This window comes from Dipodomys spectabilis, unplaced genomic scaffold (genome assembly GCF_019054845.1).
Source record: "Dipodomys spectabilis isolate Male_0828 unplaced genomic scaffold, ASM1905484v1 ptg000002l, whole genome shotgun sequence".
Lineage (NCBI taxonomy): Eukaryota > Metazoa > Chordata > Mammalia > Rodentia > Heteromyidae > Dipodomys > Dipodomys spectabilis.
Genome location: NW_024870679.1, coordinates 44,897,507 through 44,921,509, shown reverse-complemented (window position 1 = coordinate 44,921,509; position 24,003 = coordinate 44,897,507). Strand labels below are relative to the sequence as shown.

General features: G+C 48.6%; 1 protein-coding gene across 1 annotated transcript in view; it reads left to right on the top strand.

Annotated features, from left to right (window-relative positions):
* The first annotated feature begins 207 nt into the window (after window positions 1-207).
* The window catches only part of Grik3 (glutamate ionotropic receptor kainate type subunit 3), a 210,013-nt gene continuing 186,217 nt past the window's right edge, over window positions 208-24,003 (top strand). Inside the window, exon 1 of the mRNA XM_042680904.1 lies at window positions 208-322. Within this exon, the coding sequence (XP_042536838.1) occupies window positions 208-322 (115 nt within the window). The remainder of the gene's footprint in view (window positions 323-24,003) is intronic.

Here is a 24,003-nt window from a genome sequence, read left to right as displayed (position 1 = left end):
TCAGCCACGCGGGGCGGGCGCCGGCGGGGCGGCCCCCCAGTAAGATGTGCGCAGCGCCGCGGGGCGCCCCTCACTCGCAGCGGCGCTCGGGAGCCGGGCGGCTGGGCCAGGCGGCGCCTCGGGGGCTGCTGCGCGCCCGCGCCTAGAGCTGCCGCCCCAGGGAGCCCGCCACGGCCGCGCCCCGGGCACGCTCGGCGGCGCCCAACGATGACCGCTCCCTGGCGGCGCCTCCGGAGTCTGGTTTGGGAATACTGGGCCGGGCTCCTCGTGTGCGCCTTCTGGATCCCAGACTCGCGCGGGATGCCCCACGTCATCCGGATCGGTAAGGGCTCCTTGGAGTCGGGAGCGGAGGTGGGGGGGGTCTTCGTGCGCCAGGGCTGGGGCGGGAATATGGGTGGGTGGGTGGGTGGTGAGGGCTCTCTCTGTGTGCGACCCCGAGCGATTTTCCTCAACCTCTCTCTACGGGCTGCTGGGGCTGGGTGAGACCACTGGGAGCCCGTCGTGGTGGAGACAAAGTTCCACAGCCAGGGTCACGGGCCTTACTTACTGGGGAGCATGCAGCCGGGCCGCGGTGGGCCGGGGGCCCTGGGCGCGCTCCTGGGTTGGGCAGCCCTGACGGAGTGTGGCAAAGGGCTCCAGTCCCAAATCCGAGCGCTGGGGTGAATTTCGCGGCGATCTGCCAGCGTGACTTGGTTGCAGACCGAGTTCTGGGGGAGCCGCTTCTCCTCCGAGTGGGAGCCTTGGGGAAAGGCGCCAACTTCTCTCCTCGACTCGCTCCCTGCTTGGGGGCCCTGGCCCCCCCGCCTCGGGCACGGCTCAAGCAGCCGCAGCTGGGGCGAGGCGGCCAGGAGGGGGTACGGATTCGCAAGACCGAGGGCAGCGCGCGTCTCACGGCTCGGTGGCTGCCCTTGGCCTCAGCGGCCCCTATTTTGCCCCGTGGCGTGGGCCAGGGGAGAAGCACCCACCCCACCCCTTGCGCGCCGTGGGTCGCTACCACCGGTCCTCCGAGGCCCAGGGCTCTCGCAGCCGCGTGGGTGGTGGGGGGTGGTAAGGGAGGTAGGAGGAAGGGAGCGATCGAGGCCGCCCCGTGCCACCGAAAGGCAGCCGACGGATCGGATGCGAGCTGTTTTTAAAGTTAGCAGAAATCCCTCCGCAGCTGGTTGGCGAGTCTGCGTGCGCGGTTTTCTGGGGCTCGGGCTTCTCCGCATTTCTTCTCGCCCGAGCTTCTTACTCCGAGCTTTAACTTTGTTGTGGCCACCCAAAGCTGCCCTGTGGGCACCGTTCTCGGCTGGGCACTAACCCGTGCGTGTCCCAGGGTAGCCGATCTGCAGGCAGGGCTGGGCCACGTAGAGCCGAGCAACGCAGAACCACGCAACGGGCCTCTGTCACTGTGGGCCTTGCGCCCGCATCGGGCGGGAGACCTGGATGGCCTGGGTTCTCCAGACACCACTGCCAGCTTCTGGATCGAGGCAAGCCTGAGCCCTGCCCAGCCAAGGCCACCTTCCTTCTGTGGCTCTCTTCCAGCTGCCAGTGGCTGGAAGGGGTGCAGGGAACCTATGTCAGGCTTACTTGAGGTTTTCCTGGGATGCAGTTTGAAAACCCCAGAGAGTCTGTCTCTTCCCTGGCCCTCTTCCAGAAGCCATACCCTGTTTAACTGGACGTCTGAGTGGGGGCAGAGCACAGTCCTCAGTTGTGCTCACGTTCAGGTCTTTCAGTCCATGCCCAGGACTCTGACAAGTGGACATAAGGAGGCAAAGAAGGCCCAGCACAGAAAAGGGACTCTGGGGACAGCCCTCACGGTCAGAGTTAACTCTTTGCAGTTCAGGCTGCTTCTAGAAGCCAACATTGCCTTCTAGCTGTGCTGTGGCCTGCCCCAGTACCTTGCTTGATGACATTCCAGGGTCAGGCAGACCCTCATTCATGGACCAGAGATTCCTTTACACCGTCTCTCCTTCCCTCTGTTTTCTAGGGGAATCTGCGTGGTAGGGTGGGCGTCCTTGGGAGAAAAAAGGAGAGTCTAAGGGTTTTGTGTCCATCCTACACTCTGCGGGTCCTTCTTCCTGATTCAAGGCAGGATATGTTGTACTCCCAACCCAGCTTCTGGGATGGAGGCCTTTGAAGGCCCAGAGAGACCCCCTCCCCCAAGTGAGGGAAGCCCAGAGGGATGAGCTGCAAAGGGCCAGGATGATGTCCTTACCTGCCCCTTGTCACTGTGAAATTGAAATTAGATGGGGGGGAGTTCCTCACTGCCTGGAGGAGGAGCACATCCCAAACCTGCCCACCCTTTCTTGGGTGCAGCATGTAATAATGCAATTAAGGACGGCAGAGCCATCCTCTCTTCTAATCTTCTTCATATTAAGCCCTAGGATTAATTAGCGTGTCGGCTCAGGCCGTTTATATCCAAGAGCCCTGCCCCATTTGATTCCCAGCCTGAGAACTGAGGTTCTGTGCCGGTGCCAAACGTGACCAAGGAAGCTGTGCCAGCTTGAATGGAGGATGGGATGCTCTGAGTCCTCCAGGCCTCTCAGGAGCAGCCTGGGGAACAGAGTTTCTGCCCTCTAAGCCAATACTCAAAGCTAAGCTGAAGCTAGGGAGCTACCGTGGTGGTGGTGGTGGTGGTGGTGGTGCAGGTGGTGCAGAGGACAGGGGTGTGGGGGGGAGGGCAAAGGAGAGAGAAAGAATCTCATGCTAAAAGCCAAACATGCATCCTTGGCTGCACCTGATGCCACCTTTCTTCCCACCCCTCCCTTTCCTGCGATATGAGGGCTGTTGGCTAGGGCTGCAAGAATTGAAGCTCCGGAAATTGGGCTTCGAAGTATGCTGAGTTTCTCTGGCTCCTGAGGCTGGTGCTGGATCTAGAGAGCTGGCTGAGCTTGGAGCCGATGAATCCTTTTCCAACAGCCAGGCGTCGCTGAGCACCGACCTAGCAAGGGTTTACCTGCAGGTGCAAGACAGGCTCTCTGGGCTGGGGAGCATTGTACCCGCCCTCGCTCTTTGTGCCTTTTTTGGGGGGCTAAAATTTCCTCTTAGACAAGGAGATGGATAGCTCAGCAGTGTGACAGAGTGTTCAAACAATCTGTCTTGAATAGATGAATTGCATTGCTCTGTCTTTTTGTAATTGTGTCTATCAGAGGGAGAGGTCAAGGCATTGATTGCTTGGATGGTTTTCGAGTAACAAAGGAGAGAGAGGGAGAGAGTGAGGGAGAGAGAGTAATTGGATTGTAGTCTGCAGGGGGAAAAATGATCATTGATTATTTTATATGAATATGTGGATGATGTATTCTGTGTGCGATTATCAAGTGTTGCTCATTGAAGGTTTGCAAGGCATATTGTTCGGCATTTTATTATTATTATCATTGTTATTACTGTTTGGATGGATTCTGGTCCTCACTTGCAAGGAAAGCAGTTTGATGAAGGGTCTTCTCAACCAAGTGGGTGTCAGTGACCTTCGGTAGGGTCCTAGATTTCCAGTTTCCGTAGTCTGGCTTGGGTTTTCTGTTGCCAGTTTACTGGACCACTTTGATCAAACCACACTCTCCTTTCCACTCAATTTCCCCATCTGTGAACATGTGGTTGGCTTTCAAGGTAGGTCTTTGGTAGGAACAGTTAGTACGATTGAAGGTTTCATGGTTCCCTGAGACTACTACTGCCTGTAGGATCCAAAGCCAGCTTGGAATTTGAGAAAGGAGCCACGGAGAAGAATAGCAGCTGGGGAAGCCTGGCCAGCATTCTGTGCAGTGAGGTACTTGGGTGGATGGTAGCGATCTCTGGCTAGGCAATGAGGAGATTCAAAGCCAAATGACTGCAGAGATATAAAGCAGGTGTATATGGGGTGGGAGGGAAGGGCTGGCTCAGTTCGGGCCTCTCAGAGCATCTACTGATAGAGGGGAACCAGCTGCAAGGTCCTGAGTCTCCGAATGTGCAGGGGCCCAGCAGGCAGCAGCAACCTTTCCCAGGGGGACCTAGGCACCCTCTCCTAGAATTCCCAAACTAACATCAGTTCCCTGCTGGCCCCAAAAGAACACTCGGCTCTCGAGTTTGGGAGCCACTGTGTGTAAGACAATAGGAAATTCTCAGTGACTGGTGGTGCGCTGAAACATCGCACCGTGTAGGAGCAGACAGCCGCTGAATGAAGATCAATAGGGTTTCCCCCCTGGAAGTAAATAGCTTCAGACAAGACCCGAGAGTGGCCCGAGGGGCCTTAGGAAGTATTAACTCCAGGAATTTCTACCTCTACTTTTCAGTTCAGATGCTCCCATCACAACCCGAGCTTTCCTCTTTCTCTATCTGGACTTTAATTTCTTCTTGCTGCTACTTTGCTTTGCTCTAAACAAGCTCTTGATGTCAGGATGACCTGGGTGTTTTTTTTAAGGTGGTTTATGCCTGGAGGAGAGGAGGATGGAGGCCCCAGCAAGGAATATAAGGTCACTTGCATCTCCTGCAGCTGGGAATGATGGGCTTCCAATAGCCTCCCTGAGTTCCCATGTTCACATAGACCCCGTGTCCCTGCCCTAGGGAACAGAGCCCCTTTGCATAGGGAGAAGGTACAGGTGCCCCTTTGGACATTAGGAGGGCCCCTTCTTTGGCAGGAACTGGAGGATCTAGGCAGGGGAGGCTGCAGGCTGCTTGGTGGTCTTTTAGTGGGAGGAGAGATCTGCCCGTGCTCAGCAACTGGGGCTGTGTTTCCCGATCCTCTGAGGCCAAGCTTTCCCCTTCCTGTCACAGTCAGCTGCCCTGAGCCTCTCCCTCTTCTGCAGCTGCAGTCTGAGCTCTGCCTTGCTTGCTCAGGATTCCCTGCTCCCCTTCCCCTCCGCCCGCGGGGGGGGGGGCACCCCCAAGCAACTGAGACCTAATGCTTTTACTCTGCTAGTCCACATAGAGAAATGGGGAGGTCCCCAAGCCCTGCCTGGCTACAGCAATGACTGACCTCTAGGAGCAAAGCCCCCATTCTGGGGCAGGTCCACTGGAGTGGTGGGGGATGACAGCAGCTCCCACGGAGGTGTGGAAGGGATCTGATGCAGATGTGGCTGCCACCCTGGTCATCGACTTGTTTTTCTTGGAGCACTTTTCTCCCAGGTACTGCTGGTTGCTCCATAGCAGCAGCAGCAGATGGCAGTGTGTCTGTGTTGAGATGGTCACAAGCCTTTAGCCCAGACCCCCACTGGGTCTGGAGCAACATCTAAATAATAAAACAACAATTCCATGCCCCCAATTTATTGAGCTCTTATTAGCTGCCAACACTGTGCTAAGTGCTTTCCAAACAACAACAAAACATGAGGGTAAATAGTACATGCTCAATAAACATAGCTACACGTCCCACATCAGCGGATTGAGTCGCTGCAGGCAATGAGGAAGACTCACTTGCACTTGGTCAACTGGCTTGTCTGAGATCATGCAGGTCGGGGAGGGGGTGCTGTAGGTGTCAGAGAAGAGTGGCAGTCAGCCTGCCTGCAGTTGTGGTGCTTTAGGCTGCCTCTGTAGGCGTAAGGCAGAAAGCAACAAGGGGCTGAATGCAGTGCTTCCTCCACTGGGCTAGTTCTAGTCACTGGGAAGGGTCTTGGCCTCTGCCAGGTTTCACTATATCAGTGCCGGGGTTCAGCATGAGGTTGACTCACTGATGAGTCATGTGGCAGACTTGTTTCTTCCAGGGAAAAAGTATGTGTGCAGCATACACATTTACACTTCCTGCTCCCCACCTGGTGTTCCCTTCTGGAATCTGCCCAGGGCTTTGATACAAGGCTGAAATCAAAGCTGGGTTCTCCCTTGGGTAGGGGTCAGTTCATTCACAGAAATCCCTCTGCTCTGGGATCTCTAGTTCCCTGCGGTGGCCACCAGGCCGTCCTTACCGATATTGCCAACACTTTGAACCCCCAGGACTCTATGGTGTATGTCTTCCCAACACCTCAGCCTCATCCCCTGGTCCTGGCAAGATGGGAGTGGAGGGGGAGCTGTCTGTGCTCTTACCCTTCCCTTGTCTTCCTTTTCCTACCTGATTTTGTCCCCTCTCCTCTCAACATCCCTTCCAGCTAACAGGTGTTTAAGCAAGAGTCCCACTGCAGCCTCCTGAGTGGAGCCTGCCTAGTGATTCCGGTGGGCAGTGTGGTGTGCTGACATGAAACCACAGACTGTATCATTGTCCGTTGTCACCGTGCTTTATGTGGAGACCTGGATGCAACAACCTGTCCAATATCCCCTTTCCTATCACCTCTAGAAGAGAAAAGGTCACACCAGCTAACCCTGCTCTGTTCCCCTGTGTGTTCCTTCTCCCAGGAGACAATGGGAGCCTGGGATAAGCATAGCTGTTGCTCAATGGGAGACACGCATTGCTCAGTCACAACAATGGGCATGACAGACAACATTGAGGTGTAGGGATGGTCAGAGGATCTTTTTCTTTTTCAAGGCTTTTATTTCTTTGCCTGAAAAATGGGGATGATTCTGCCTGTCTCCTAGAGTCAAATAAATAGGATGTCTTAAAAAAAAAAACAACCCAACAACAACAACTTTAGATGCTCTCCAAAGATGAGCATTTCTTCTTGTTCCTGTAGTCCAAGCCAGTGTTGGGTCTGAACTGGGGCAAGGTAGCCAGGTGTCAGAATTTAAGGAGGCCTTCAAATAATGATGGCCTTGTATTTGCGTGGCTGAGATTGTGAGAGTAAGTACCGCCTTAAATCCTGCTCCTGCTCCAGCCTCTGGGTGTGTGCCTGGAGTCAAGTTACCTACCTTCGGCTACTCAGTGCTTGAGACCAGATCGTGAGAGATTGACTGCCAGGGCCTGAATCTGAAGATGACAATTCATTCTGATTTTCCTCTTCTTTCCCCTTTCACAGCATTTTATATCAGCCATTGCCGTAGAGTCCTCTGCACCATCTCTTTTGTCCTTTCCCTCCTTTATTTCCTCAGGACTTACCCCCAGTAACCTCACTGCTTTCAGCCCCTACTCTGTCATTTCCTTCTGACTGTCCTGGGTTTCCCCCAGCCCTCTTTCTGCTTGCCTGCCTTGACCTTTATCCCTTGTTTGCTAGCACTATTGACTGGTTGGGCTTTGTGGGGAGGATCTGGGTTTTCTGAATGTGTGTGTGCACACCACCTGCTTCAGATAAGCAGCTGCCCAAGGGATTGCTGAGAGCATCATCTCTCTTCCATGGCTACCACATATTTGGGAGCCAAATATCTTATTGATTCTAACATGGGCTTTTTTTCCACATATCTCTATGTGTTCACATGTCATGTCTGAGTTTGTTGGTGCCTCAAAATTATGGTGTGTCAGGTTTGACAAAATGCAGTTGGTCTGCATTTGAGTGTGAGACTAACACAAACTTGCTGCATGACCTTGGGCAAGTGTCTTCCCCTTTGAACCTTTCTCACCTGTGAGATACAAGCGTTGATGTTGGGTAGGATTATAGTCAGCTGTTTTTGACCTATAAAATTTTTTGTCCCCCTGAGCCTTCTAGCATTGTCTGCATTGAGCTGGGGTGAGGATTAGAGAAGATAAAGTATATAAGGCTTTTGGCACAGTGACTGATGCCCAGTACATTTTAGGAAGAAAAAAGATGGTGTCCTAAGGGCAGAGGTCTCAGCCATAGCCTGAGCTCTGATGTCCATGTGCTGTTTGTGTTAGCTCTGTATGTGGCAGGCAGCAGCGGTGCCAATTACAGAAGTAAGACAAGTGTCCATCCCAGGGTGTTCCTGGACCATTATTTGTCACACACCTTTAGCCCCTAGGTAAGGCATTGGGACCCTGCATTTGCAGCATTGTAGTTGAAGTACATTTTGCCTGTATGCAAACTGGGAAGCTCTTCCTTAGAGGATGCTCTTGAAGGGTGTTTTGGGGGAATCCTGTTCAGCCCTTATTTGATGTAGAGTCTGATTTTGTTTTCTAGACAGGCCTGTGGGGACCACAGAGTGTCTGTGGGTGGAGGCTGGGCTCTAGGGGATATGCACTGCTGTCTCTCTTGGGAGACACCAGGTAATGAAGCCCTGGGCAAAAGCTGGAGAGCAAAGAATCCCCATGGTGATCTTACAAATCGGAGATAATGAGATAGAATGAGATCCAGAAGGAGTGGCAGGCTTCGGTGCTAAATCCTTTGGTGCCATGCTGAACAGTGGTTAAGGAGGGCAGAGGGGAAAAAAAGAATCAAGAAGGAGCTGAGATTCTGGTTTGTGTCAAGAGGGTTCCAATCCATAGGAGACAATTAAGTCTTGTGCTATTAAAGGGACTGATGCAGACAGGCTGCTGATGGAAGGGGGTTTATAGAGTTCTCAGAACAACTGCAGAGATGAGCTCTTTAAATATGGGAATGGGGAAGGGAGGCGGAGAAAATTCTGCAAAGCCTCCCTGCATCTGCTTTGCAGAACTGAGATATGCTATTCCAAAATCTACCCAATTGGGCGGAAAAGCAAGAGCTGGGAGCCAAGGACTTCCTAGGGCTCCAAGCATCGCATTTCCTGGCTACAGTGAAGAATCATAGAATCTAGGCTGCAAAGAATCCCAGGGGCCATCTAGACTTTTGATTCTCAAACACTAGCCTGCATCAGAATCACCTGAAACTCATTAAAACAAAGATTACTGACCTCTCTCCCATTGCAAAGGCTTGGGTCTGGGGAAAGGCCTAAGAAATTATATTTTGAACAGGTTGTCAGGTACATGTGATAATGGTATGAGAACTACACTTGGAGAGAGACCCCTTAGGTCAGAGGAGTACTTCTGTACATTCAGGTAGGAAACCCATCTTTAATTGGATACTACCTGTATCAAGAAACACCCCACTTTTAGGCCTTGTCCATTCTTCATTGCAGACTTTTAGGCCAACTCCAATCTTGGTTGCAAATCCCCCTCTAAAAAGCTGAAATGTATCTGCTTGAAGTTCCAGGAAGATGGTACATCTTGGACCTTGAGAATATAGGTTCTGCAATCTGTGTGTCTTGGTTTAAACTCTCATTCCTTCCCTCCTGGCTTTGTGGCTGAGGTAAGTCACTTGGTTTCCCTAAAATGGGGACAATAGACTTCATCTCATGGGATAATTGTGGGAATTACTTACCTGGTATAAAAGCTGTCCTCAATCCATTTTAGCAGTAGGTATGTGTATAAGCCCACAGGTCCAGAATCTAAACATCCTGACTTGGAAGACTGTCTTCATGACTTCCCATTTTTATAATCTTGGGAAAATAAATTGGCCAGTTCCTCAAAGTAACGATAGTAATGGCAATACGTTATCTCATGGTGTTTGTGTAAGGATTAAGGAAGTTACAGCATATAGAGTACTTAGGGCTTGGAAGGCACTCAAATGTACCCATTACTCTTACTGATGTGATTATTCTGTTTCCTGATTCTGGTTCAGGTACCCTCTCAGTCCCAAGCTACACCCCTGCAGAAACTTCAAAGAACCTCTTTGGATTAAAGTTTCCTAATTCTAGCAGCATGGTGTTGAGTGCTGACCACAATATTGTTTATTTATTAAAGCCAGTAAGTTCATAACCGCCTTAGATCTCAGCTTTGATGTCCAGTTACACAACCCCAGATGATTTCAGCCTTTTTAGCACTCATTTCATTCTTTTGGTGTATACAACACTGGTGGACTCATACAATCTACCATTGCCACTGGTCTGTAACTTCTCTCATCACCTTATTGGTAAAGCCCATCCTTTATCCCCAGTAAGTTCTACTGTTGAACTTTTGGGCAGTTGTTCTTGCTTATTGTTTTTGAATTACCCAAGCCTATTCCCATTGCTCCATTCTTGGAAGGTGCGCATGAGTGACACTGTCTTCTTTTTCTTTTGCTCCCCTCCAGCATCTATGGTTGGGAGATGAAGCAGTTATTGGCCTGCCCCATACTATGGCTGGAATTGTGGACAATTGTTCTGAACAGTGAAGCTTTGAGGTCCTCCGTTCTGTTGTCTGGCATGTTTCATGCTGTCTGAATCTGGGATAAACATGTGTCTGCCCTTACTTCAGCTATATCTATCATGAACACATCAAAGGAAATAATGAATGTCGAGTCTGTTGGATTTCTCAAGTGATCTCAGATCTACTCCCCTATACCTTAGCCCAGCTTTACACTGGTTTCTTTATGCTTTTAGGCCTTGCTGGCCTAGTAACTCACACTCTCTGTATTCCCAGTACCTCTAGACCCAGAAAGTATGTGTTTGTGCTTTCCTCTGCACTCTGACTTTGGCTCTGCTTTTCTCTCTGGCCAACTTCTGCTCATACACAGAGCTTAGCAAACATAGCTTTTGCTCTACCCCTTTTTCAAGAGCCATTGTTAGCTCTTGCTATATTTCTCAGTCTTTGTTACCTTAAGGGATGGGAATCATGCCTACCTGGACCACAGCTGCCTTGTTTACTATTTTCCCCAGCACATCTGTAGCATAGTACGTGAGTGCCTCATCAGAGATGTCTGCAAATAGTTGTGGAGTCAGTGAAAACGTTGATAAATACTCATGTGGAAGTAATTCTACCTAACTTCCACGTCATATCATTCCACTCGACACTTTTTCCATTTGCCGGTGAGGGTTTCATGAAAGAATTGATTCTTTCAGGAAGCCAAGTTGCTAAGGATTGTACATGACATGCTTCTGACACACCAGTTAGGCAACTTCTGTGCCAAGACGTTTTCTATCTCCTGGCTAGGGCTGGAATATCTAGACAGAGTATCTTTTGTAGAAGAGACTGAAGGTGAGGCCGCAGTTCTTCCACCTTTACTGACTGCCCCTGTTTCCTACCTATTTGTCCTTCAGCCTTTCTGAAATTCCTTCTGGGATCCAATCCAAGGAAGAGAAATTCTGCTGTCTGGTTCTTAAGGGGCTGGTCACTCAGGACTGCTGTTAGGTAGCACCATTGCTCCACCACTTGCTTGACTACCAGGCAGATCAAGCCTCCCCTTTCCTGGTCTTCACCATATTGCTGGTCCTGCTTGTCAGGAGGCAGCAGGCCTACCTCACAGAACTTAAATGATGGTCCCAATTCTGACTGTCTGAGCAGATCTGTCTGCTGTGTGAGTGAGTGTGGGTGAGATGGTTTACGATGATAGTCTTGAGCTTCCCCCTCCTGGACACAGCAGGACTGGACTCTCCCCCAAGGCCAGGCCCTCCCTTTTGCTTCTTTCCTTCCCTGGGGAAACAGATGACACATCATGAGCAGAAAGAGCCTGTTGTCTACATGGTCATTTTTCCTGCCCAGTTTAATAGAGGTGACAGCCGTCTATTTTACTTGTCTCGTAACATCGAATCAGTAAATAAAATATGGGTGAACTCTCAGGTTTAGCTGAATTATGGCTGGTCCATGGGGACTGAGGGCTGGAGGAGATTTGAGCAGAGAGATTGAATCCTTGAGAAGCAGAGCCTGGTGACTTCCTCCTGCATCCAGGAAATCTTCCTATGCCAGAAGCCAGGCAAGTGATGGTATCTGGTATTCTGAGTCTATGGAAGAACCAGAGTGTCAGTGAAGGCACCTTAAGAGTTGGAACCCCCAGAGAACTACATCTCTCTATTCTTGTTTAATACAGATTAGAAAACTGAGGATGATAGAAAGAAATGACTTAGGCTAGGCTCTTTGTGAACCATGGGAAAACCCAGATGGGTCCCTGTGCTTTTTAGAAGAAAATCCCCATCTACTTTTCCTTTCACACAAGCATGTGCATGTAGGCTTTAAACTTGCAAAGTTTTTGTTTGTTTTTGAGAGAAGGTCTCACTATTTTTCCTAGGCTAGCCTTGCACTCCTAGGCTCAAGCAATCCTCCTGCCTCAGCATTCTGGCTAGTGGGGACCACTGGTTTCTCTCATCAAGTCATGGATCCAGCTAAATTTGTGGTCTTGAGAGCTAAATAGAGTATTCCAATGTGGAAACCCACCTTTCCCCTGACCCCTCCCCTCTGCTTGCTTGCTTCCTTCCTTGCTTGTTTCCTTGTTTGCTTGCTTGCTTCCTTGCTTCCTTCCTTCCTTCCTCGTTCCTTCGTTCCTTCCTTTTTTTTTTTTTTTTTTTTTGGTGCTGATCCTGAAGCGTGTGCAGGGCCTGGGCTCTGTCCCTGAGCTTCTTTTGCTCAAGTCTAATGTTCTACCACTTGAACCACAGCACCACTTCTGACTTTTTCTGAGTAGTTTATTGGAGATAAGTGTCTCACAGATTTTCCTGCCAGTACCTCAGATCTCAGCTTCCTGAGTAGCTAGGATTACAGGCGTGAGCCACTAGTGCCAAGCTATGAAGTATTTAGTTTTTTCATATGCAGAGAGAAAACAAATTAGATTCACATGTGCTTACAAAACTAATAGATATAACAAAATGCTGAAACGAGGACACAGGATGACCCATTGCAACAATGATACTCACAAGACACTGGGGGGGGGGAGAAATGGGGGAGGTGGAGGAGGGAAGGGATAGGAAAAAAAACAAAAGGAGGAGGTAACAATGTTCGACAAGAAATATACTCATTATCTTACTCATGTAACCATAACCCCTCTGTACAGCATCTTTACAATAAAATAAAATGAAAACAAAACAAAACTCATGGAAAATGGGGTGGCTCCTGAGATGTGGTGAGATTAAGGGTCACCCTTGATCTCTGCACTCAGTACCATGGAGAGCAGTCCCTCTCAGAGGGTATCCAGTAGCAACATCTTCTCCCAGCCTCCTCTTTCTAGAAGGGGTGATATGGTCACTGTAAAGTCTCACATACAGGTTCTCTGTTGTCAGATGCTGTTCCTCCAGGACTCTGGTGTTCCCAAATCAGAATGTGTGCTGAGCAGGTGCACAGTAGGGCTGGTAAGAGCGGTTGCTAGGGATTGATCACCATCAAGCACAGTAAAGGAAGATGAAGTTAATGGATAGAATTTTCTCCTTTTTTTCTCCTGCCACATAAATTGTTCTTAAATCTTTTGGTGCCTTGTACGGCTTGTCTGCCAGAGAGCAGCAGAGATGACAAATCGAATGAACGTTCTATTGTCAAATATCACACCTGATACCTAGCGTCTCCGCTTAGCTTGTCAGCATTGGGTAAGTAGGCTTCTGTAATGTATTTTTATCCTGCTAAATGTGATTTCTTAAAAGTATTTTTCTCTGTTATTATTTCCTGAGCCGTCGAGCCCTGCATACCTATAATAGAGCCGTATTTTCTGCTAATAAATAAAATTACTTCTCGTTCAGGTGGTGGGGAATAAATGTGTCACAGCATTGTGGCATTCTCCCAAGGAGCCCTGTCTCCAGGTGCTCCACCACCTGGATTGTGTCTGTGATACCAGGTGACAGAGGTGGGAGGGGCAGAAGCCTCACCCAGGTAGGAAGGTCGAGATCTGAGCAACCTCAGTTCCCAGCTGACCCTAACACTGAGAATCAGCTGGGAACACCTGGACCAGAAGTCAAAGGGCTGGAGAAAGCAAATTGTTAGAATGAGAGTCAAAAGAATTTGCATCTATCTCTGAATAAGGAGTGAGGTTTATGTAAATTGGCCCCAGGGATTTAGGGGATAAGACAATACCCTTTCTGCAGACAAAAAGATTTAGAATGGGTAGGGAGGGAGTGGGCCATGGTATCTACCGTTTTAAGGCTACTTCAAGGGTCCTGGTTTGAGATATCTTGGGCCATCTAAAAGCACTTTGAGCTTTTTGCTGTTTCCTTTAAGATTCAAAGAATTGGGGGGGTGGGGTGGGGTGGGGTGGGTAGGGTGGGGTGGGGATCTGTTTTGGCAATGTGACTATTTTTATGCTGTTTGTAATTTTGTGTTTATTTCCTGTCTTTTTCACACGAACTCAGGGCTGACTCATGGATTCACCAAACATTTGTGGAGTGCCCACTCTGTGGCTGGAACACCCAGGGCAGGGGATTGAAGGGGTCAGGGGAGAGGGGAGCTGTATCCCTGGGCTGGATGGCATCTGTGACCTTGGATAGGTCTGAGCATGTGACTTTCAGTGATAGAGGTCACTATCTATTCACAAATAAGAGCAGAGCTGGTTTCCCTGTGTCTGGGGAGAAGCACTACCTCTCAGAGAGGCTCAGAGATGAGCTGAAATTCACACAGTTGATGCAGCAGGGAGGTCATATATTTTTTTTTTCCTTCCACCCTTCACTTCTGTCTACTTCTTGCTCTGGCCTAGTCGAAATAATTTCACCACTCTCATTGTTGTAGCCACCACACCACACCCTTAAGTCCTTCCTGAAGGATTCTTTTTGCCCAGTTTTCTGTTTCAGCATAATTGCATAGAACCATCTAGAAGATGTGAATTTACAAATGCACAGAGACAAGAAAGTAGACCCAGGAGTTAGTAACAATTTTTAAATTTTCAAGGAATATAATTCTATCTTCTTTATTGAGACAGTTCTTGTTTCTAACTCCCACTCTTCCTCCTGCAATGTAAATTCCTCTTGTCCAGGGCCCTAATCAGGCCTTTCTTGGAAGGTGGGGAATCCAGCTTAGGAGTCACTAGCTTCAGGAGCTTTACTTCCGGGACTGTAGAGAAGAAGCTCTCAGGCAATTAAATTAAAATGGCTACACTTTCACTCAATGGGTGCTTGGACAGATTTATAATATTTTCTTTTTAAAAAAAATTGGGCTTTTTTCATAGCGACAATGATTTATGGAATAATCAATTTCTTTATCTACCTAATACATTGGAGTGATCCGTCAGTGCAAGCATCAATCTCCCTGCGTCCTGGGGCGTGGAGGGGAGGCTGGGGTGGGCAGACAGTCTCCCAGCCTGACTCAGTGGGCAGAAGGTGGGTGCTTCTAGGACCCACTTTGCTCCCCCAGTCTAGATCCCAGGCCTCCAGTGAGAGGCTCTAAGACTTTTGCAGCCCAGTCTTCTTAAGGGCTGGTGCTCTCTCCCCAGCTATCCATTACCCATTCCCATTGAACTGGTTTGGAGACTAACTGCCAGAATTATGTGCAAAAACTGGAACATGGAGAGAGACCAAAGGCAGGAGCAGCTCTCTTAAATCTCCAAGAGAAGGGAGCACACCTGGCCTCAGAAGTCCCAGCTGAATAGAGGCCAATGGGGTGAGGGTCTGAAAGGGCCGATTTGGTTCAGAACCAGTGATTTCCTATGCAGTGCGATTTGATGATTGAGTAAGATGCATTGGGGGGCCTGGGGTGGGGTGAGAAGCGGTCGGTTTCCTGTTATGGATATTCAAGCACAGATTGGCCAGGGATGTGACAGAGGAACCCTGGATGCATCTCATTCTGAAATTCTAGGCATGCCCAGCTGTAAACAGACCAGCTACACTGTAAACATCCAGGTTTTCTGAAAAGGCCAGGGTGAGACTGTTTCAGGTTACGCAAATTGCATGAAAGCCAAGCTCAATGTGGCAGTTGTAGAGAATACTGCAGGTGTTCCCTTCCCTGAATCCTACAGAGCCCATCCTGTGGTCATGCCCCCTGCGTCTGCAAGACATTAGTGTCTACAGTTAGCTCTAAAGATGAACCCATCTAATGTTCCTGAACACTGTAGTGGTAAACACACCATCTCCCTAGCCTCATTTAATTGGCTTATTTCTCTGATATGGACAGCTGCCTTTTGCAGATGCAGAAACTAGCATCTAAACCAAAGGATCCAAGGTCCTATACCAGCCCATTGGAGTGAACACCTCATTTTCAGTGCATTCCCAGGGATGTACCAGCCTTGTGCTAGGTACTGGGGCTATGAGAGGGAGCAAGGAAGACATGAGCCTGGCCCTCATGGAGCTTGCAATCTAGCAAGGAAAAAAACCAGATATCAAAAGATATTATAAAATGGAAAGCATCAGGAAAGGCTTCCTGGAAGAAGTGACTTTCAGGCTGAGACCAGACGCAGTAGAAAGGGACCCTTAGGGGAAGGAGGTGGGAAGGAGTGAGTGGAGTGTTCTTGGAACAGGCAACAGTATGTACAAATGCCCAGGGGGCTGGCAGTGGTATTAAATTAAACCATATGAAACCACCAGCCTTGTGGGTCAAATACCATCAGTTTCATATTGTTTATGCTAGCATTTAAATAACCCAAGGCAGCTTACTGAATAGTGCTAGCAGATAGGGATGGGAAACAAAGAGGCTGGGCTTTATACCAAGGGTACAGGGGAGCCACTAAGGACTTTGTGAGGGAGGGTGATATAACCCAGATTTGTAGCCCAGTGGCAATGTGACTGCAAGGGTAGGGGTAGACACTGGTTGCTCATCAGGAAGCTGTTTTAAGTGGTCTAGGTGAGAAAAGTTGGGCAGTGTGTTTGTGGATAGAATGGAGCTTTGTTTGGAGAATGGAGTGTTGTTTTGGTCTTTTGTCTGAGACTCTCCTCCAAAAGCCTACTGTTGTCTTTGCCCTGGGCCTGAGCATGCTCAAGGGCCCTGGCTCTCCTGTGAGCCCCAGGCCTGTGGTGTGAGGCCTTGCTGATGCTGTTGATAATGCAACCATGTCTGCAAGGGCAGCTCCACCTTTCAGCCCCTGATTTGACTAAAAAATCACAGTTAAAACCAGCCCAGGCAGGAAAGTCTGTGAGAAATCTCCAGTTATCTACTGTAAAACTAGAAGTGGTGCAGTGGCTCAAAGTGATAGAGAAAAAGCTCAGGAACAGCACTCAGGCCCTGAGTTCAAGCCCCACAACTGATCAAAGAAAATTTTAGGCATGTTCTGTTTCCTGGGACCTCAGGAGTTGGATAGTCTTCAGGTGGCAGGCTGGTTGATCATCTCTCAGTCTCCTCTCTGGAACTGGCTGGGGGCCTGGTAGATCTGACCGCTTAGCTCAGCCTACAAGGAGTCCCAGGTTCTTCTGACAACTTGGCTGGGAGAATTGAGGAAGAAAGTGACAGACTCTGGCTTTGCCCTTAAGGCCTAGTAGAGGTCCGGAGCTTGCTGTGGACAGGATGAGGAGGAGCCCCTTTACCTGCTGAGGGTAGAGATGTCTGCTTATTTTGAGCAGATGTGGAGGAGGAAGGAAACCTTTTTTTCTGCAGGACAGGTGTGGTAGCTGGCCTTGGCATTCTTTCTTCCCTTCTGCTTTGAATTCCCAGCTCCCTCTGTACACGCAGTACCACTGAGTTAATAAAAACAGTAGTAACTTATCCACCACTTACTATGTCATATACACTATGCTAAGAATCATCCAGACATTCGATCATTTTGTGTTCAGAGTAAATATAGGGGCAGGGTGTGTGTGTGTGTGTGTGTGTGTGTGTGTGTGTGTGTGTGTGTGTGTGTGTGTGTGTGTGTGTGTGTGTGTGTGTGTGTGTGTGTGTGTGTGTGTGTGTGTGTGTGTGTGTGTGTGTGTGTGTGTGTGTGTGTGTGTGTGTGTGTGTTTACTGGGGTCTGAACTCAGGGCTTCACAACTCTCACTTGTGTTTTTGCTCAGGGATAATACTCTACCATTTAAGCCATAACTCTACTTCCAGCTTTTTGGTGATTAATTAGAGTCTCACAGACTTTCCTGCTCAGACTGGTTTCAAACTGTGATCCTAAAATCTCAGTCTCCTGAGTAGCTGGGATTACAGCCATGAGCTATGGACACCCAGCCTTTGTCTCACATAGAGAAGGAAACTGAGGACCTGGGATAATAGTGAGAGGATATTGGCTAGATTTGTCTGATATCATGAGTAGCAACAGCATGAGCTTTTTGGAAGCAAAGTAATTTTCCTTATTTAAATTTTATTTTTAATTGAAAAGTAGTGATTGTGTAATACAGTTATGCTATATATATATACACTCTATCTATCTATCTATCTATCTATCTATCTATCTATCTATCTATCTACCTATCTATAGCTATATCTATCTATTGCTGTTGCTATGTTGAACAATAGATACCAAGATCTACCGTAGTTTTCTGTGCATAGTAGGTACTTAGGAAGCACTCATTTGTCTGTTCACATGACAGAAAGCTGGGATCCTGAACCAGCTTGGTTGGGAAATGACACTTGGGGACTATGTCCTTGTATAAGTGGTTGCTGTGGTCCCCTCACCCTGGACTGTCTTCCGTCTGTGCTAGCCTGTCCCCAGAGCAAGGGCACTTGCATTCTCTGGCCTTTTTTAGGCGACATTTGCTGACAGCTTTAAGGACTATGGGGACAAGCCCTGGTGTCCTTTCCCTTGTGGAGGTGGTCCAGGACTCTGAGACTTTGGTTTTGTACTGCATTCCATTGTGCCTACTCCTTTCCCTGGGCAGTGCCCTCCTGTGGCCTTTTGTTGCCAGGACTATGCATAAACCACTTTGCCAGTACCCTTAAGCAGCTCCGTGCAGATACAGCTACCCCCAACTCCTAGGCTTCGGCATTTGAGGATCTCTGTTTGGAATGCCTGCTAGGTTTCTTCTTTCTACTCTTTCTGCCTATTGGAGGCCTTTCCTCCTCTAGGGGTATGCTCTCTGAAGTACCTGGGCAGTAAGAGAGATCTTCCCTGAGCTGCCTGGAACCTTCCCCTAGCCTGCTTTCAGAATATACATCCATACATAGTTATCTTACTCAAAGCCCCTCTTGTGCTTGACTCAGACTGCTCATCTATTTTATTTTATTTTGCTTTTTTTTATTGTGCTGGTCCTGGGGCTTAACAGGGCCTGGGCACTGTCCTTGAGCTTTTGTGCTCAAGGCTAGTACTCTACCACTTGAGCCACAGCTCCACTTCTAGCTTTTTGGTAGTCAATTGGAGATAAAAAGTCATACAGTCTTTCCTAACCAGGTTGGCTTCAAATCATGGTTTTCAGGTCTTAGCTTCTATAGGATTATAAGCATGAGCCACCAGTACCTGGCTCCCTTTTATATTTTTTTTAAAAAATATTTTTCTTAAAACAAAGCAGTATAGCACTAAATTAATGATTTAGTCTCTTGAAGACAAACCCTCCCGCTGGAATTCAAGGAATTCTTTTTTTTCTCACCTGACTCCTATTCAATCAACTCATTTTTAAGTTGAATTAAGTGTTGTTTTTTAAAATCAAGTTAGCTAATATATAAACGTTGAGACTTTTATGTACATTTTTGAGTTTTGAGCTTCTCTTCCCATGTTCTTGTGAGCCATGGTGCTCACCCCTCCTTACTGCAGTCATCTCCACGCCAGGACTGGTCACCATCCTGCTTACTGATTGGCTCTCAGTAGAGTTCAAAGGCAGAGGGAAAGTATTTTGAGGATCTGTGTTTTTATGAGCAGGAGTAAGAACAGGACAAGGAGGACCCTGGATTTCATTTTTCTCTTGCTTGTCCGTTGGCTTGTGCACGCCCCTGAATCTTAATTCCCACATGGAAGGGAAGCTTCTCAAAGGCAGGGATATCTGGTCTTACTCCATAAGTAGCTGTTGTTCACAGAGGCCTTTTCCAATCTCAGAGATTGTGAGGATAGTCTCCCTCAGGGGAGTGTCATGATGGCTGGCCCCTTCTCAGTAAGGAACCTTAGTCTTAGGTGAAGTTTGACAGTAAGCTCCCTAGTTCCCAAAATCTGAACGCTATAGTCTGCCTGGCTCCAACACTGTTCCCCGTGTCTTTCCAGTGGCTGCCCCAGTGGAGCCCATAGTAGGCACTTAGTAAGTGCTGGGTACATCAGGCTGAATTTCATAGCCACAGATGGGATGGACGCTGGTAGAGAACTCCACCCTAAGACAGGCAGAAGCACATGTAGGATGCTCCCAGATCTTTCTTCCACCATTGGGCATCAGGCTGACCACAGGCTGCTGCTGTGGATCTCCAGGGCAGCGTTACCAGAGTTAAGTGAACATGTGCCACGCCAGGCAGAGAATCTTCTGCAAGTCCCGATCCCCCGCCCCCTACCCCCCTTCCCTGCATTACCATGTCTTTGAGGCAGGAGGACAAGGCACAGGCAGCGGAGCTCCGCAGGAGCATTTTAACAACCTCTGTCCTTGTTCACTCCCTGCAGTTTGCACGATGGCCGCAGGCCCATCACTTCAACACAGTCCCACTGACTAATTGGACCTCGATAATAGGACACACACACACACACACACACACACACACTCACGTGTACATTTCTCATCTCCTCCAGGACTGCAGAATAGGAGGCATTCGCAAAGCTGCTGCCTTCTGCTTGAAGAAGATTGTGGCCAAAAGGCAGAGGCTGCTTCCCCAGCCCCTGCTAGGCACAGGCTCTTGGCACCCTCCACTTGGCTGGTCAGTGGGCTTGGGGATACCTATAATGGGTGTGTGGGGCTGTCAGGTGTCGAGTGCCTTGTCGACATTGTCAAGAGGTAGCTGCAGAAGAAAGGTACATCATGAAAGAACATGGTACTTTTTCTGCACCCCAAGTAGTGTCTGTAAATCTGGCCTCTCCCAAGTCCTGAAGTTTCATTTTCCCAGAGGCCCCCAGGAGCCAGGTGGCAGCAGGACGCTTCAGATTAATACTCGAGATGTCTGCTCCAGCTCTCTGTGAGTGGATTAAGTTCTGGATCAAACCAGGGCTCTTACTTTCTTGGCACTTGGGGCTGGCTTTCATTCCTGCCTCATTGGATACATTTTGGGTACACAGATTATCACCCTCCAAATCCAAACTTTTGGAGATCCTGAGACTCAAAAGCACTTCCAGTTAGGGATTCTAGACAGCTGGTCTCCTCTCTGGGAATAGTGGTCTTGGGCGATCGCATTGGATGACACAACAGGGATATGGTATGAGTGGCCTGCTGCTGACACCATCTGGGAGGAGAATAAGGTCTCCTTAGTGCCTTGTGCAGGGCCATATGTTCCCAAGGTCTAGCTCAGACCACACTGCACTGTGGGAACTGAGTGGTCTCCACTCCAGGGGAGACAGTGGGGTGACTGTAGAGTGGAGACTCAGCTTCTGGGGAAGTCTATCTGAGTGGCCCTCATTGTTCCCAGCCCCGAGAGGTCATGCTGAGATCACCTACCCACCATGGGGCTGCAGATCTGGTGTCTCCACCTCCTGAGTGCTTGGGACAAATGGAAGACAGGGCCACGGAGCCTGTTACCTCTCTCAGGTCTGTGGCTTCTGGAGTCAACTACAGTAATTTGGCGACACGGTACAGAGGAGCCATGGATCCCAGTCCTTCAGGGTTTGAGAGAAGAGCCCATTGACAGGAGTGTTTCAGGGTTCCCAGATCCTTATGCTGCCTGCTTTTTGGGGTAGGATATCTCTGTTATAGAACATGGTGTCCCTGGGAGCTATGGACTCTCCTTTCTCTCCCCCAAACTACTCCCTTCCCTTATTGCCCCCATCCTGAGTCAGACTAGCATTCAAGCCAAACAAAAACAACCAGAGCTTGACTGAAACCAGGGAAGACACTGCACCAGTGTTTATCAGACACTTAGCATGCCAGATAGTGTTCTAGGCACTTGGTGGATGCATTTCCTCCACCCTCACAGCTGCTCAGTGAGATGGTACAGTTATGCCCATTTGACAGATGAAGAAATTGTGACCCTGAGAGACCAAGGACATGCTCGCGATCACGTAGCCAGCAGATGACAGTGCCAGGATTCCCTCTAGAAGCCAACCCCCAGAGTCCTAGTCCTAGCCATTGCACTCTAGGTCATGTGCACTTGGAAATTGAAGTCAATTTCCAAGTTATAATCATTCCTGGTTTCTCAACCAAGAGTCCCTGACAGACTTGAGGTACAGTTTTCTATATTTCAGTATCTCTTGGTGCCAAGAGAGAAGTGGGTGTTCAGGTTGCAGTTCTCATCCCATGAGGCTGGGGTTCCATGTGCAAAGAGGAAGGAGGTGCCCTCCAATAAGGCAAGAAGTGTTTTCCAAAGCCCCACTCCAGCTTCAGCCTTAGGACCCTCCTGAGCTAGCTCCAGTTCTGGCCAAGACCCCGGCCAGCCTCAAGCTGCAGACTGGATGTCTCTAGTTCTGCCAGGCTTCAGTGCTTACTCTCCTATCTTTTTTTGCATTTTTCCATTGAGCTCTTCTTATGAAGTGGTGGCCCCACCCAGCTGGTGCCCTCCCAAATGTGTATGGTGCAGCCTGAGGGGTGGAATTCCCTGTGGTGTGGTGACTTGTCTTCCAGAAAGTTGACAGTTAGTGGACCAGAGATGTTAGGCTCCCTACTTTCCTTTGGGGCAGGTGTGGGTTGAGTAGCATGGGTTCTGATTGGCTCCTTTCATGAACCATGCACCAGGGTTTATACCTGTGGGTTGCTCCCACAACTGGAAAGAAAGAGCACAACCCCTGGATCCCCAGGGATGCAGAGGATGGGATGCAGGCCTTCTGATTCCACTCATTGATGAATTATTCAATATGTACCTATCTGGTCCAGGCCAGATGTGTCAAGGGCCTTGAGGAGGAGGAATCCCCATCAGTAGTAGTGGAATTCTCTTCAGGTTACTAAGTGTTCACATGGGTGTCTTAGTAGGCAGGGCAAGCCTAAGAGGCCCCGGTTTGTACATGAAGAAACTGAGGCCTGGTGAGGTTATGTCCTTTACTCCAAGTCAAAATAGGAAATGCTGGATTAGGAGAGCTGTCAAGTCCCATCTAGATGGAATTTTTTCCTTCATCTTGCTCTGTGAACATAAGTTCCCCAGCCAGCCTCTTTTCCCTTGTCTGGAAACATGCCACTGAAAGATACAGTAAGTGTCAAAGTGCTAAGTGTAGGGCTTGGAAAACAGTAGTGACTTAATAATTGTAAAAATCCTCCTGCTCCTGTTCACAATAGCTAGGATATGGAAACAACCCAGATGCCCCACCACAGATGAATGGATCCAAAAATTGTGGTATCTATACACAATGGAATATTATGCAGCCATTAGAAAAGACAAAATAATGGCATTTGCAGGGAAATGGATGGAGCTAGAAGGAATCATGTTGAGCGTGGTAAGCCAAGAGCAAAGAGACAAACGGTACATGGTCTCCCTGATAAGTGGATGCCAAATCCAAAATGTTAGGTGATACGACAAAAACTAACAGGACTTAAGAAACAAAGAACTCGCACTCATCTGGTCGAACTACTACTAAATATCCCCATGCTGCTGATCACATGTATGGAGTATATGTGTACACTGTTATATGTTATAGACTGTGATAGACAATTTGCTCCAGGAAAGTTAGAATGAACTTGTGACTTTAAATGAGCATCATTATTCCACAATAATGTGAAAATCGGGAAATTATGCAATCACTTAATCACAATAAAAAAAAAAATAGAACCTTGGGAAAGGTAGGGAGGGAAGGGATGGTAGGGGGAAAACAATGGAGGGGGTAACAATGCTCAATAGGAAGTGTACTCATTGCCTTGCTCATGCAACTGTAACCCTCTGTATAGTATCTTTACAATAAAAAATAAAAAAATATTAAAAAAATCCTCCTGCTCTAGTCTGGGCCTCTGGGCTGAGGTATTACTTTCATTTCTTTCTTTCTTCCTTTCTTTCCCTCCTTCCTTCCTTCCTTCCTTCCTTTCTTCCTTCCTTCCTTCCTCCCTCCCTCCCTCCCTCCCTCCCTCCCTCCCTCCCTTCCTTCCTTCCTTTCTTTCTTTCTTCCTTTTTTGTTGTTGGTTGCAAGACTTGAACTTAGGGCCTGGGTACTGTCCCTGAGCTGTTTTATTCAAGGCTAGCTCTCTACCACTTTGAACCACAGTGCCATTTCTGGTTTTTGAGAAATTAATTGGAGATAAGAGACTCAGGGGGACTTTTCTGCCCAGGCTGGCTTTGACCTCAACTCTCAGATCTCAGCATCCTGAGTAGTTAGGATGACAGGTGTGAGCCACCAGTACCCACCTGGGCTGACACTTCCCCAGTGTCATGGTTTTCCGGGGTTGTTGTGGTGGCCTTATATGGGAAACGTCTTGATATTGGCTGCCAGGCAGACACAACATCTGGAAGATTGGCCCATCTTTTATCCTCTCCATCCAAATGTTTTGGTGTCATGAAGATAAAGCCACAGAGATGTAACTGCCAGGGCCTAGTTCTCAGAAGGCCATAAAACACGATGATCCTGCCTGGCCCCACGCGCCACAATCCAGCAAAGTGCTCCTTGCATCCAACACATGGTTATTTTTTACAAAATCGCTGAACTAGCCATGTTCACTGTATTGATCAATAAATTACTTTGATGAAAACTCAATAGGCAAAGGCCTCTGGCATTATTCCCACACAAAGGAAGGGCCTATACTTTT